This window comes from Carya illinoinensis, chromosome 3 (genome assembly GCF_018687715.1).
Source record: "Carya illinoinensis cultivar Pawnee chromosome 3, C.illinoinensisPawnee_v1, whole genome shotgun sequence".
Lineage (NCBI taxonomy): Eukaryota > Viridiplantae > Streptophyta > Magnoliopsida > Fagales > Juglandaceae > Carya > Carya illinoinensis.
The window spans coordinates 7,657,323-7,674,060 of NC_056754.1; the positions used below are offsets into that span (position 1 = coordinate 7,657,323).

The 16,738-nt window shown below is 38.7% G+C and overlaps 1 protein-coding gene across 3 annotated transcripts in view; it reads right to left on the reverse strand.

The window, feature by feature from the left end:
• Positions 1-15,327, reverse strand: part of LOC122302991 (cell morphogenesis protein PAG1) — a 30,247-nt gene extending 14,920 nt beyond the window's left edge. Inside the window, exons 1-10 of one of the 3 annotated variants that reach the window (XM_043114503.1) lie at positions 15,027-15,327; positions 14,700-14,849; positions 13,824-13,942; positions 13,681-13,726; positions 9,954-10,026; positions 9,814-9,871; positions 3,628-3,723; positions 2,478-2,595; positions 2,141-2,407; positions 153-254 (exon numbers count right to left, since the gene is read on the reverse strand). In XM_043114503.1, coding sequence (XP_042970437.1) covers positions 153-254; positions 2,141-2,407; positions 2,478-2,595; positions 3,628-3,723; positions 9,814-9,871; positions 9,954-10,026; positions 13,681-13,726; positions 13,824-13,942; positions 14,700-14,795 — 975 coding nt within the window. In that variant the 5' untranslated portion in view covers positions 14,796-14,849; positions 15,027-15,327. Of the gene's footprint in view, positions 1-152; positions 255-2,140; positions 2,408-2,477; positions 2,596-3,627; positions 3,724-9,813; positions 9,872-9,953; positions 10,027-10,144; positions 10,348-13,680; positions 13,727-13,823; positions 13,943-14,699; positions 14,850-15,026 lie in introns of those variants that run through there. The other 2 variants (XM_043114505.1, XM_043114506.1) reach the window with 2 other exon arrangements.
• Between the last annotated feature and the right edge of the window lie 1,411 nt (positions 15,328-16,738).

The window sequence follows — 16,738 nt, forward strand, 5'->3', positions numbered from 1 at the left end:
AATAGCCAAAACTCAAAATAGAAGACGGCATGGACAAAATAACATATCGCTTTAGGAAATGTAAGGGAACAACCAAGATAATATATGGCTTTTGTCAAATATCCATGATTTGCTTGTTTCCCTACAAAAGGTGCAATAACAATTTAGCTTACCCTAAGAAGCTTGTAAAGCTGCTCCATGTGAGGGCTTAAGTCATTGTGAAATATTTGAGGATCCCCAAGACAGAGAAGAAGAGTCACCAAAGGGTAACCAACCTAACACAAGAGATTTGTTAATGAGTGATAAAAGAAAATAAGAACTCACAAATGGACTAGGGGTGTTCGGGTTTTTTCTTTTTCTTTTCGTTTTTTGCAGGGGGTGCCAACTTAAAAGAATGTAATAAACATAACAATAAATAGATGTCTAAAAAATTGTTATAAAAAAACAATAATGCATTTTAATGGAAAATAAATTTTATTGAAACAAGTATGTGTTGCCCAAGTACACAATGAGTATACGGAAGAGAACACCTATTACAAGTTAGGAGCGAGAAAATGATACAAGAAAGTCATGAAGAGTAGATCCATTGTATGAGAAGATCAACCATATACTCCATTGTACAACTTATTCTCCTAGAGCTTCTGTTTAGAGAGGGAAAAAAAAAATCTCTTAAAGGACTCGGATATTAAGGCCCCCCGTTTGGATGTTGAGATGAGATGAAAAAAGATTTCTCAACATCCAAACAAAACACAAACACTTTTCAATTTCAAATCTTCAACTTTTTCATCTAATCATTACCTAATCATCACAACTTATCCAAACTCCCAAACAAAACACAAAAAACAATTTAAACTTTTTCAAATCCCAAAACAAAAATAATATTAAAAAATTATATTCTAATAATGTTTTAACTTTAAAATATTTTTATTCAATTTTGTCTCTCTCCTTTCCCAAAACCCCATAAATATTTTAACTCTAACCATTTCATTACTATTCACAAACCATTTTACTATTATTCACAGATTTCTCATCTCATCTCAACATCCAAACGAGATATCTTAAGGCTAAAACTCTAGTGTGTCACTTCAGCTGAAACGACGCGACCACTTATCAAACCAATGGAATAAAGATGTTATCAAAGTGCAGCCAAAATCAGGGTTGAGGTGATTGTGCAAGCTCAAGATAAATCATGAGAGTGGGTGGGTTGTCCCAGTAGATCAAGCCTTCGCAGTGACTTTTATAAATTCATTATGAAAACCGTCAAGATTCTTTAAGATATCTCTTAAAAGAATCTCGAGGGTTTTCATAATTATCTCCCAACAACATTTCAGTTGAATTAACTATTTTCTTACTTATAAAAAAAATAGATTCTTTATCTTAGAAAGTCACCAACATTGGATCTCATCAACTAGGTTCCCCAAGAATTTTACTCTTTTATGAGCATTATGTATTTCAGTAAAATAAGATAATGTAATTACATTCACAAAAGGGTTTTTCTATTTTTCTTTTGTAACGCCCCAAGGGAAGGCACAAACCACATGACCTATACTCTAAAAGGACTGGTCAACGATACAATTATAACTCCTTTGGAACCTTAAAAAGAGCAAGAACTTCTCATTCCTAAAAAATGTGGAATTTCATACACTATCTATCTTTGTCCTTATCATGTGGGGTATCACATCTTTTATCTTATAAGTACATTTCTATTTTTGTAAAAAATATCATGAGGTAAAATATAACAAACAAGGATAGGTACTTCTCATGTATACTTCCTGTGTACTTGGGCTATGTCTTTTATAATGAATAAAATTTTTTATTACTTATAAAAAAAAAAATAAGAAACCAAAAAGGAAAAAAAAAAGTTGTATGGCTAAAACAGACGCAATAACTGAATATGCAAGTCCAAGTCCTATTTAGGCAAGGATGTGAAATTTAAGAGAGTAATCCTGACCTATATTTGTACAAGTGCCACATTAAGGAGCCCCGAACCCCCCCCCCCCCTTTTTTTTCTTTTTTCCCAAAAAAAGCTTTCCCACTTATTTACAAATCACAATCTAATTTGAAGGTGAAATAAACTAGAACACGAGTCGAAGGAAGGTAACAATTTTCACATCTCATATGAAAAAGAAGGCAGATGATCTGAGATCTATCATCCACTTACAGCAATATGTTTGTTCTGCTTGTCCATCCATGGAATGAGCTGTAATCTTATTCTTCCAACAGCTTCATACCATAGGGAAAGTGCAGGCTCTACACCAGAAGGAGGCCACTGGCTTTTTCCACCGTCTGCAAGTGGTGCTAGGATGTTTGAAAGCATATTGCATAGAGCATGGTAAAACTCACTCTTACGTTTTTGTGCAGGACGGATAAGAGGGTTTGCTTTTGCCACAAAAGATGCTGATGCATTCAGCCCACCCTCAGTCTTAACCTGGCAATTACTTTACCGTTAAATCATTGTTTTTCATTCAATTTTTCACCAGAACAATCAATTTACATACCCCAAGCTTTAGGTAGCGCATCCCATTAATGATACTAAGTGTTTCACTTCGCGAAACACTAGTGTCAATCCGACGAGTATTGAGTTCCATAAAAAAGCGCTCAGTCACAGAACTAAATCTGTAAAAGGAAAGGGAAAACACCATAAAATAATAGGTCCGCACTCTAGAAATACTGAACAATACATTGATGGACACTTATTTGGTTCATTGAAGCACACCATAACCAAAAATACACCTTATTACCGATCCTACATATTTTATAAGCATTAAGGACTGCCTCATCATATTTTAAATGCTTTTAAGCAATATCTGATTGCCACAACACAGATTCCACAATAAAAGACAGAAGATTTAAATTTCGTACTTATCAAAAGAAAAAAAGACAGAAGAACAGAAATGAGATTCTCTCTCTTTATTAGCCAACAATAAAAACTAATAACTTGGCAAAACCAACTTCAGATACCATTCCTTGACCACTGCACTCCACAACTACAGTGCAGATTCGAGCCAAGGCCCAAAAAAGAATGTTGTCAATAAGGGACAATTAGAAATGAGGAAACATAACAAACAGGACATTTAACGGCATGGTAGCCACCCTATAAAAAGCAGATTGTTAGAAAGTTGCATTGGCTTCCTCCAAAAGAGAAGCTAGTTCTTGTGACAACGTAATAATGCCCTAAAACCAAGGGTTTAGAACTTAAATAGCAGGTGCAGTCTTATAGGTATGTAATTTGCATAAACTAAGACATCGTAGACATGTCAAAATGGTGAACAATGATAATTATGTAATCAGAGGTATAAGGTATGGATGGCTACTTCAGACCAGTCACCCAAAAAAAAAAAAAAAAAAAAAAATTCTATCAGTAGTGAAAAAATTTAAATTTCTTCTTCCACGCTACGCTGCCAACAAGGCCATATATGATAATAATAACATATCTCAATCTTGACACTGATACGTAATAAGGAAACAGGTATATTAAGTTTGCTAAAAACTATTCAGTGTTATGATTTATTCAACTACGTAGCAACAACTGCATATAATTTTTTTTATAAGTAATCTAAACCTTACAAGTCCCCAAAATTAATGGACAAAACAATTTTGGACCAGATCACAATTTTTAGTAATTCAAGTTTTATAGATGCGGATTACCTGATGCGAGATAAAGCACCTAAGAGTTGAGCAACTAGGTCCAGAAGGAGTCCTCGCAAATCAACCAAAGAGGGATATTCAACCTGGCTAACAACCCTGTAACAAGAACGTATATTCATACATTATAAACTTCTCAAGGCTTGCAAGGATTTGCTCATCAAGTTTTGTAGTATATGATCCAGTCAATTCTTTTTTTTTTTTTTTTTTTTTGATAGGTAAAAAAGATTATATTAATCCACATAAATATGCGAAGCCCGAGTACACAGAAAGTATACAGGAAACTAATTACAAAAACTACACGCTACGGAAAGTAGTGTAAAAGTCATTAAGACTCGTTCCATTCAATACAATAGAAGATGCCCAAAGCAACAATGTATGAAAGAAAAAGGCCCTAAAACCATCCGGAGAGCGTTCCCTATTGTCAAAACAGCACCCATTTCTATCATTCCATGTGTACCACATTAAACATAAAGGCAACATCTTCCATACAGCTGCGATCTAACGATTGCTCCAAATCCCTTGCCAACAAGACAATAAATCTATCACCCTCCTAGGTGTAGCCCATGTGATGTCAAGCCTAGTGAAGATTTCATCCCATAATACCTTAACTACATCGCAATGAAGAAGGTGATCCGGTGATCCACTGTTGTGTTTGCACATAAAGTACCAATCCATTATGTAGAGTCCATGCTTTCTTAGCTTGTCTATAGTCAGTATTTTACCACGGGATGCTAGCCAGCCAAATAATGCAACCTTGAGGGGGACATTGCTCCTCCAAATGCTCTTCCAAGGGAAGGCATTGAAGGTGTGAGTCGTTAAGGCCTTTTAGTAAGATCGAACTGAAAATTTCTTGTTCCCTGTGTGTGTCCAGAGTAATCTGTCCCCTCCTGCCCTTTGTTTCAGTGCATATAACACACTGTAGAAATCAACAATGTTTCCCACTAGGACTGTTCATCCGGGTTCCGACCCGGAAATTCGGGTAGACCCAAACCGGAACCCGGATTTTAAATTCGGGCCGGAACCCAGACCTGGTTATCCCGGATCAGAAACGGGCCGGAACCCGATTGAATTCGGGTTTTTCAAAACCCGGATTCCGGGTTTCGGATCAAACCCGTGTCTTTTATTTATTTTTTTTCTTCCACCGACGCCGCCTCTCTTCCACCATTTGTGCTTCTAGCCGCCGGTACCATGACATTGGGCGACAACATTTGTGCCCTCGATCAGATGCCGAGGGACAGATTGACCCCATGGCCATTCGCCCCACCCGGCCCGCCCACCCACATTGAAACACAACTGAAAAAGAACAACAAAATCCAAAACCCATCCCAGTTTTTCACCAAATCCGCCGATCTATCTAGAAAAAATCGCAACCTTCTACTCCATGAGACCACGATGAGATCGTGGGTTTGAGCAAAGAACCACAACCATTCATGGCCATGGTTGTCTCATAGTCAGAATCTTCAAGAAGAGAAAGTGGAGGAGAGGGAAAAACTGATGAGGCGAGAGAGGTCATAGTCGGCAATAGAAGAGGAGGATGAATCGGGTAAATTATGATCGTCGTCGGGCGGGTGATGAAACTCTTCCTTGAAGGTGGATGCTCTCGAAATGTCGTGCCTTCTCCGATAAGCCATTTTGCTTTTGTTTTTGCTTTTGCTTTTCCTTTTCGTTGGTATGGAGTCTTTGTCTTCTCCGAGTGCAAAGTGTAAGTGCGGCTAGGGTTTCGTCTGTTGAGAGAGAGAGAGAGGGAGGGAGGGAGGGAGGAGACGGAGACGGGGTCACAGGTTTCGTCTGTAAGTGCGGCTAGGGTTTCAGTCCCTTATATACACAAATCCAGTTAACCGGATTTTGAATATGAAATCCAGATTTTTTACCGGGTCTGGACCAGATAAATCTGGTTTTCATAATCCGGGTTTCGGCCCAGAATAAATCCGGACCGAAACCCGAAACCGGAATCCGATTTTACCGGATTCTGGGCCGGGCCGGGCCCATATGAACAGCCCCATCTCCCACCTCCCAATCCTGGACAGCTCTAGTGAATCTCACATACCAATGAATGGAATCAACAGTATTGCACATATTATCAGCTACCGAGGAATCCTGATCTGATGCAATCCTAAAAAGAGAGGGGAAATCATTTTTCAAAGCAATATACCCACACCAAATATTGTGCCAAAACCTGATTCACGTGCCCCTTCCTACCTCAAGTCTGCAGTTGCCGAGAAATTCATCCCGACCATTTCGAATAAGTTTCCAAACTCCCACGCCATAAACCCCTCTTAATTCCTTAGAGTACCAACCTCCCCAAACGCTCCCATATTTGACATCTAGAATATTCATCCAAAGAGCGTCTCCCTCCTAATGATAACACCATAACCATTTTCCAAGAAGTGCTGGTTGAAGGTTCTCAATTTTCTTACGCCCAACCCACCACAAGACAAAGGGGTGCATACTTTATCCCATTTAATCAAGTGGAATCTTTTTACATCCTCTAACCCTCCCCACAAGAAATTACGGAAAATCTTCTCCAGTCTATTCGCCAACCCTGCAGGCACAGGAAATAAAGAAAGGTAGTACGCTGGGAGATTAGATAACGTACTCTTAATAAGTGTGATTCTCTCACCCTTAGGCAAGTAAATTCTCTTCCAACCCACCAACTTGCCTTCAATTTTCTCAACAATCCTTTCCCACATTACCTTGGATTTATGAGGGGCCCCCAAAGGGAGTCCAAGGTACTTCATGGGCAAGGATGAAACCTTGCAGCCCAAGATGGCAACCACTTCACTTAAGTTATTAATCGAACCAACAGGAACTATTTCCGACTTTGATAATTCACCTTAAGGCTAGATACAGCATCAAAGAAAATTAGAAGTGCTCTTAGGGAGTGAATCTAATCCAGGTTTGGGTCACAAAAAATCAGCATATCATCGGTGAAAAGAAGATGGAAGATTGTCAAGCTTCCATGCGAGGAACTGCCCATCAAGAAACCTGAGATGAAGCCCCTATCCACCACCCCTTCCAACATTCTACTCGGCACATCCATGACTAGAATGAATAAAAGTGGGGATAGTGGATCCCTTTGTCTCAAATACCAAGAGTTGTTAAAGAAGCCTTCAGGAGTGCCATTGACCAAGACAGAGAATCTGACGGTTGTAATACAATGTTTTATCCACTGACACCATCTTTCCCCAAAGCCATACCTACCAAGTACATACAATATGAAATCCCAGTTCACATGATCAAATGCCTTTTCCATATCTAATTTACACATGATACTTGGAATGCCGGCTCTGACTCTACTCTCCAAGCATTCGTTGGTAATGAGGACCGAGTCTAGTATTTGTCTTCCTTTCACAAAGGCATTTTGGGACTTCAAGATTATCTTCCCCATGACTTCACTCAACCGCTTCGCTAGAACTTTAGAGATGATCTTATAAACCCCACTCACAAAGCTTATGGGACGGAAATCATGCACTTCTACCGACCTCGCCCTCTTGGGGATAAGAGCAATGAAAGAGATATTAAGGCTCCTCTCAAATTTCATATAAAAGTGAAATTTAATAAAAAAGCCTTCATTAGATCCTCCTTGACAATGTCCCAACAAGTTTGAAAAAAAGCCATTAGAAATTCATCTAGTCCCGGTGCTTTATTTTTGTCCATCCCTTTTAACACGCCAAGCACCTCACCTTCTTCGAAAGGCCTCTCGAACCAAGCCACACTTGTATCGTTAATAGAATAAACATCTAGACCGTCTACCTTGGGTCTCCAAAGGTATTGCTCTGTCTAAAGCTTATCATAAAAGTGGAGAACGTGATCCTTAATAGCATCTCTACCCAATACAACCCTACCCTCCAAATGAAGGACCTCTATGGCGTTGTTTATTTGATGAGAGTTTGCAACTCTATGAAAGAACTTTGTACTCCTATCCCATTCCTTCAACCAAAGGGCCCGGGATTTTTGTCTCCACGAGATTTCCTCCATAAGAGTGATTTTTTCCAACTCAACAACTACAGTCATTTTTCCTTGCCCTATCATCAGCCGATAGATCCCTTTCCGCCTCTTTTACCTCAAGTTGCTGCAGCTCCAAAAAGAGTTTGTCCCGCTGGTCATTAATGTTTCCAAAGACTTCCAAATTCCATTTTCTTATATCATTCTTTAAAACTTTAAGCTTCCCAACTAAAACAAAACTAAGAGTGCCCGTGAGCTGATATGAGGCCCACCACAAACTGACTTTCTCTAAGAATCCATCCACCTTTAACCACATGTTCTCGAACTTAAAGTATCTCCATCCCTCATGAAGACCCACACAATCTAGTAAAAGGGGAAAATGATCAGAGCAAAGCCCTGGGAGCCGTTTTTGGTATAAATTTGGGAAATGAGCCTCCCAAGAAGGAGAAACAATGAACCTATCCAACCTTGAACAGGCCCTTCCGTTTGACCAAGTGAAATCTCCCCTTGTTAAAGGAAGATCCACCAAGTCTAACTCAAATAAAAGAGCTGAGAAATCAGCCATGGCTAAACCCGTACTAAAAACCCTCGACCGCTCACTCGGAAGCTAAGTGATGTTGAAATCACCCCCGATACACCATAGAACATCCCACCAACTGCACAGGCCAGCAAACTCGTCCCAAAGAAGTTTTCTACTGCTGTCATCCTTAGTTCTGTATACACCTACAGACCCCCAACCAAACCATCTTCCACATTCAAGAAAGAACATGCTACCGAAAATTCACCGACGCACTCCTCCACAAAGTTACCTGCTCTCTTGTCCCACATCACCAGAATACCCCCTAAAGCACCCTTTGAAGCGAGGGTGGTCCATCCTACATAAGAGCAATTCCACAAATTTCTGATGATGTGCCTGTCGATAATCTTTAGTGTCGTCTCCTGCAAACAAATAACATATGCCTTCCATTCCCGTAATAAATTCTTCACTCTAAGGCGCTTGATCGGGTCATTCAACCCCTGAACATTTCATGAAAGAATCTTAGGCTTCAGGGATCAACCAAATTCACCCTATCCTTGTGTAGCCCCCTGCTCGTACTACCATCCCGTGCATCATAGTTTATGAAGCAGGCCAGTCTCTTAAGCTCACTATCCTTCTTAACTACAGATTTGGCAAGCAAAGGCTTGCCCGCTTTTATGGCGATGGGCAGAGCTTGCAGCTGGTCCTCAAAACCATCTCAAGACATCCCCATGCAATGACGCATATCATGGATCTTTTGGAGTACCCAATCTGATCGTAAATCAGCCCATGAAGCCACTAGTGGCAACGAACAAAGAGGGCTAGGCACATCCTCAGGTTCAACCGGGTCAATTAACTGAGTATCAGCATCTAGCTCCTTGCATACTAGCAGTAAATCTAACCCATAAGATGACACATAATTCGAGATCCCCCCATCCAAAGAAGACTCGCCATCCTCTTCCACCACTGTGCACAGTACCCTTGAGATTGTCTCTGAGAGACCTAATAATGGCTGAGGGACTCCGGATTCTTACACCATAACTAGCCCGGAAGAGGATGCCACCCCTACGCTACTAAACCTGCCATTCGCGGCCGGGAGCTGCTCCAAAGTACAAACCGAAGGGACACCAGTGAATAGCGGCCCTTTCTGTGCTAATGACGGGTTGCCAGTGACATGGGAACAGCCAGCAACATCCAATCAATTCTAACCAAAAGAAAAACACCTAGGCCCTTACTTTCACCTCATTCTACATCATGGCATGATCAAACTGAAGTAAAGAATTCAAGTTCAAACAAATAACGAGTAAAGAATTTATTTATTTTTTTAAGAAGACATTATTCCAAAGATTCCCCAACCAGAACGAAAAGTCAATAACCTTTTTTCTCTTTTACCCCATTGTTTTGGTGACTAATAAAAATGTAGCTGCCTCTATGCCACCAAAACATCCCTTTCACACCCTAATACAGATCAAAAACCACCACTTGAACCACGGCAAAGGAGATACAGGTCAAATAAAAGAAACAGCTACGTCAATATGCTAGGACATACAGACTTTCTACTTGGGCTATGACTTATGCGATTTTTAATAAAAAGTTTTTAGTACTTAAAAAAAAAAAGGAAGCCCAGGTTTATCAGAAATAGAGAATCATTAATATGCAAGCCAAAACAATTAAGGCACAAAATCATTTCTTTTAGTTCTCCAAACCCATAGGATACAGCTTACCTATCAGCATTAATTAGCCAGTCAAAAACAAAATTCTCAAGCCCAGACCAGAGTTTCTCTGCAATGAGCACAATTCAGTATGTCAATATCAGGTAAACAAATCCAATGGGATAAACAACAGAACAAAATAATCAACAAACCAGTAAGTCCCTCCTGTGGACAGCACTCCACAAATCGAATACATGCCGAGCAAAAAATGCACTCCACTGCAAGCTGAGTTCAATGTTAACACATAGTTAGAAAGGATCAGGGCACAATTTTCTATGCAATATATGTGTTGAAAGGAAATGGATCTTTTACAATAAAATGATAATTTAGGCTCAAAACTTACTTCTTCAGCACACGCTTCCTTTGGACAGCTTCTATATACTTTAATGGGCTTAACTTTCATAATTTTCTTATATCTTTTACTCCTTCTAGACTCTAGATAGGAGAATTAGACAAAGTAGGCACTTATGCAGATATATATTCATGTGAAGATTTCATGATAGCTATAACTAAAACAAAAGTATAATAGCTCACGGTCAGTAAGCAAATGAACACACACTGCCCATCTATCCTCCTTTTCAAATGACTCTTGCTGGAAGATAAAGACATCTCATTGCCTTCAATCAGATTTCCCCCAATACTGCACTTAAGCAGTCCCTTCCCTCCTTTAATGATAATAAATTGTCAGTGACCATAAGCTAGGCAGAAGCAAGCATAAATCAAGCAACAAAGACACTGCAATACTAGCACCCACATGGTTGTATACAAAAATTTCTACTTTTGTTTTCGGATAAGCAATATTATATATTTAAAAAACAAAGGGTTTGCAAGGTCTCACTACAGTGGTTACAATGCTCTCCAAGAAAGGAGTGGAAATGCTTTAACACCCTATGCAGCTCCTTGCCATCCACCCCTTCTATGGCTAAATAATTGATGACCACCTCGTCTAAACTTACCATGCCTAAGTACCAGCCATGGCTATTAGAATGAACTTGGACAATTTATATGGTGCTCCCACTTATCAAAAAATTTATGGCGCTCCCTACCCTTGGGGATTTTAAAAAGTCTCTCTTCTCTCTTTTAAGTGAGGCAAGCCATAGAAGACGGCTATGGATGAAATCACGAGAAACCGCTCCTGCTTCTCTCATTAACTTTTACGACAAAAATATCCACCTTGACAAAGAATTCAAAAGGCTTCGGTTCATTGAAAACCTGACTTAGCAGCCCTTTCTTAACAAGCACTCACTCAAATGATAGAACAACAACAAAATTTCCACAAATAATGATCAAATTTTAAGAAAACTATCCCCCAAACTAAAAAATTGTTTTTTTGATAAGTAAAATTTATTAAAAAACGTAATTAGGCATAGCCCAAATACATAGGAAGTGTACAAGATAGAGAAATCTAATTACAAGCTAACCCTGAAAAATGGTACAAAAGTCATTAAGACTACTCCCATCCAAAACATTAACCGAAGCCCAAAGTAGCAAAGTATGAAAAAAGAAAGCTCTAATCCCTTCCATCGATCGTTCTCTATTCTCAAAACAGCGCCCATTCCTCTCATTCCAAATACACCACATAAGATAAAGAGGTACCATCTTCCAAACTGTTGCTATTTGACGATTTCCTAGAATCCCTCTTCAACATGCCAAGAGGTTCACCACCACCCTCTTGGGCATCACCCAAGCAATTCCCGCCTTAGCAAAGACCTTATCCCACAAAGCCTTCGAAACATCACAATGAAGAAGAAGATGATACGCCGATTCACCACACCTTTTGCACATGAAGCACCAATCCATTGCAACAATACCACGCTTTTTCAACTTATCAATGGTAAGAATTTTCCCGTGAGAAGCCAACCACCCGAAGAAAGCCACCTTAAGAGGCACCTTAATCTCCAAATATTTTTCCAAGGAAAGAAAAATGTGATGCCAAGATCTTGTATAAAGATCTAACCGAGAATTTCTTATTAACAAACTGATTCCAAGAAATATGTCCTCCCCTCCAGAGTTTATGTTTAAAGCATAAAGTAAGCTGTAAAAATCAGTAATGTCCCCCACTTCCCAATCTTGGACATCTCTAATAAAGCTTACTGACCACTGAATAAATCCAGCAGTATTATCCACGCAATCAGCCACAGAAGCACCTTTATTCGAAGCAATTCTGAAGAGAGAGGGGAAAAAATTCTTCAAGGCCTCATCCCCACACCACAAGTCGTGCAAAAAACCGATCCGGTTCCTCCTACCCACCTCAAATCTGAAATTTCTGAAGAACTCCCCCCATCCATTATGAATGAATTTCCACACTCCCACACCATATGCCCCTCTTCCTTTTCTGGAAAACCACCCACCCCAAGTACTCCCATACTTGGCATCAATAACAATCCTCCAAAGAGCGTCCCCTCCTTGATGGACGGAATTTCCCTAAAAGTGCCTTATTGAAAGTTTTCAGCTTTCTAATCCCCAAACCTCCCAATGAAAGAGGAGTGCAAATCTTATTCCACTTAATCAAATGGGATTTCTTCTCATTCTCCATACCGCCCCACAAGAAAGCACGAAATATCATTTCCATTCTATTAGCCACCCCTACATGCAAAGGAAAAAGAGATAGAAAATAGGTTGGGATATCAGATAAAGTGCTCTTGATTAAAGTAATTCTACCACCTTTGGACAAATAAATCATTTTCCAACCAGCTAATCGACATTCAATCTTCTCTATAATCCCGTCCCAAATAGCCTTGGATTTGTGAGGTGCCCCCAAAGGGAGGCCAACATACTTCAAAGGCAAGCTAGAGACTTTGTAGCCCAAAATATCAGCCAAATCCCCTAGATTATTGACCATACCAACAGGGACCATTTCAAACTTTGATAAGTTCACCTTTAAAATGGATACAGCTTCAAAGCATAGCAAGAGAGCCCGTAAAGAATGGATCTGATCAAAATTTGGCTCACAAAGGATCAAAGTACCATCCACAAAGATTAGATAAGAAACATTGACACTGCCATACGAAGGACTCCCCACTGTAAAGCCCGATATGAATCCCCTATCCATTGCCGCCTTCAACATTCTACTCAACACATCCATAACTAAAACAAAAAGGAAAGAGAACAGTGGATCCCCTTGTCTCAATCCTCGGGATCTATTAAAAAAACTAGCTGGTGTGCCATTAACCAAAACTGAAAATCTAACTGTAGATATGCAACGCTTCATCCAATTACACTACCTCTCCCCAAAACCATACATACCAAGAGTATAAACCAAAAACTCCCAGTTGACATAGTCGAAAGCTTTTTCCATATCCAATTTACAAATGATACTGGGAACGCCACCTCTGATTCTACTCTCCAAGCACTCAATAGCAATAAGAATGGAGTCAAGAATGTCTTCCCTTAACAAAGGCATTCTGAAATTTTGAAATGATCTTCCCCATAACCCCACTCAAACGGTTAGCAAACACCTTCGAAATGATTTTGTATACACTACTAATAAGATTGATGGGATGAAAATCCTTCACCTCCATGGAACCAACTTTTTTAGGAAAAAGTGCAATGAACATAGCATTAAGACTTTTCTCAAATTTCATAAATGAATGAAATTCAATAAATTAATGAGAACAGGCTAAAAATGAGGAGAAAAGAGTGAGGAATAAACTATCTCTGGTGAAAATCAACAGGGGTAGCCAACAGCAACAGCAAATACAATCATATGGATTCCAATGTAGTTGATATATAACATGAAGCGTTGCAATCTAGCACTTAGGATGAGGAGCTGTATTGGAAGCATTGGGTCATGATTGTCAACATGCATTAAATACGATTAAAAAGTTATTCTGCCACAGAAATAAATTTTACAATCAAGCCACTAATCACGTGACAAACCTTTCTTTGGAATGTAGATGCATCATTTGCTCCCTTTGGTGACTCACTGCAATTTTACAATTGAATTAACTAAACTCAAGAATACAAAAATAGCTGAAAAACTAACAAATATTTAAAATGGTAAAAATGGTGATTCAACCCACCTCTCTCTCCATCTAAGAAGAGCTTCTAGAAGAGGTACAGGTGTATGACGCGCAATCATGGCTAAGGAATCCAGTACTTGTTCATAGGCAGGATCCGATGGTCGAAGGTATTGTCCATCCTGTGATTTACCCAAGTAATGAGAAAAATCATGAAGCACATTATATGAAAAGGGCAACGGGAGCCTAGAGGATGATACCCTCTACTTGGGCATGACCATTGTAGCACCCTATACTCATAGGAGCAATTACACTCTACCTAGGCACGAAGAAGTATGAGGAAGGGTCTAGCAATTACACTTGCACTACCTCTCATCAACGATTTCTATATTCTCATGCCTCCATATAAGAAAAAAGGTGGTAAATACACATTACTCCCTCCAATTACCAAAAATTGAGATCTAATAACCTTGTCCAATTATGCACGTTAAGATGGATAAAAAAATAGGAGATGTGGTAAAATCTTGATGGCCAGATCTCAACAGAGAGTGCACATAGCAATCTCTTTGTAGATTGGTGGTGCAATGCGTTAGTTTTGGTAATTTATGGTTTAAAGTGTTAAACTTCCCATACTCAGTATTTCAATTTCCCAGCATTATTAAAAATTAAAAATCTGAGGCTCCAAGATATAGACCTTATCTTACACGGTATTTGACAACTCTCATCAACCAAATTGAGGAAATGGTCGTCATATATGCCAAGATTTATCCTTATCTTACACAGTATTTGGCAATCCTACGCAACAGAAATAAATTTCCTATCAACCAAATTTCAGAAATGGCTGTCGTCTAAGCGAAACTTTATGGCTTTTCAGAAAAACCATGACCGAATCGATATACAGAAAAATTGCTATATTTAAATAGAAATAAAGCAAGGGACCTGTGCTTGGGCAGTTTCGATGCGACGCCGCGAGAGCGGAAGGAAGCGCTGCAGCAGGGCCTCCACTATCAACTTGGCAGCGCTCCCTGCCTTCATTTCCGCTTCTTTTTCAGCTCTAACTCAATTTCATTCACTTCACACCCAATCCAACTGCTCCCCCCCCCCCCCCCCCCCCCCCCCCCAAACAAACAAAAAGAGAGAGAGAGAGAAACAATAAACAATAAGTCTCGAAGACTCTAACAGGTAACCATGCCACTCAAAGAATATCAAATTTTGAGGCCACGCAATGAGATTGTCAAATAGAATCTTGTAGGAAAGAACAAGTACCTGAAAAGCTCGAGAGCGCAATGCTGAAGGAGCTCCCTCTGTTAACGGGCCGCGCCGGAAACCCTTAGAATTAGAATAAGACCCGTTTTGTTTTGTTCCGTTTTTGTTTTTCCCTTTGCTCCTTCGTTTGGCTTTGATGGAGGAAAATAGATTTTAGGAGGATGGAGCACCAAGCCCTAGGCCTCCTATTCTCCGGCGATCACCAACGGGGGAAGTGAAATTTCCACAAGATCGTTGCAGAGCAAAATCTGGGAAGTTTCTGTATTCATGACAGCCTGTATTTTATTTCTTATTTTTCAGTTTCATTTTTCCATTCTTATATAGTTATATTAATATATTCTTTGTTCCCTTTTCCTTCCGACGGTCGGTTTATTGCTTGACCCGTTATGTCTCGGGCATGAATATCCAAGAACTATGGTACTAACTTGATTCTCGTTGACGGATGATTGGGCCTTCACAAATAGTCAGGTTCGAGCTAAATATTCTGTACTCATTTCAGCACAAGTACAGATCTCCGGCCCATAAATAACTTGCCTATTACCATGAACAAAAGCTACCGCGATTAATAATTTAATTTCATGCAGTAATCAGTAATGTAATTCATTATTATTTTTACATTATTTCATGATAGAATAATAATATATTAATAATAAATAAATTGCTTCAAAAAATAAATAAATAAAAAATTATTGCTATATTTCACTTATTTTTCCATCATTTAATATCATATCAAATAATGTTGAGAATATAATGGTAAAAAATTTAAAAAAATAAAAATTTTCAATTTCACTAGTTTACGAAATCGAAGGGACCAAAAGATGTAAACGCCGACCAAAAGAGTACAGTACGCAAGACTTATAAAATTGTCTAACATTACTGATAAAGAGGGTAATTGTGCAATCATTCAAGGAAAACGTTAATGATAAACATCTTTTAGGGAGTACATAGAGGGAGATGCAATTAAATAGAGGAAAACGTAGTGGATGCCGCATATAAAACTTACCGATTTATATTTTATTTTATTTATTTTGATATATGTTTATCTAATTATTAAAAGGAAGTATTTTTAAATGAATTTATAAATTTTTTTAAAACTGTTTAAATGGATTTAAAAAATAGTTGAAAAAATACAAAATAAAATAAAAAATGTATTTTACATTTTTCGGTAGAAATCCTCATACCACTCCCGGTGGTCATAGTAGGACTATTAAATAAAAATAAAAATAAAATTATATTTATTATTTTTTACATCACGCACCAACATATAATTGAGAGAATTGCTCTTCTTCCATGCAAAATGAGATTAAAAATAAAAAAATAAAAAAACATTATATCAAGAATTTTATTTGTGTTATAAAACTATCGAAAAAGAAAGAGAGAGATAGATTTGTTATAAAACTTTCTAAAATGAGAGAGAGATAGAGTTCAGAGAAGTTATGAAACTTATGAATTTCTTAAAGAATTCAACGATATATATAGGCATACAAAGGGAACTATGCTAGCTTACTATGCTGCACTATGCTGGCACTATGCAATATGCATGGCCAACTCACTATGCCAGTTACTATGCAGTACTATGCTGGCACTGTGCATATGTCGGCCATTCACTATGCTAGTTACTATGCAGTACTATGCTGGCACTATGCACTGTGCATATGTCGACCATTCATTATGCTAGTTACTATGCAGTACTATGCTGGCACTATGCATTG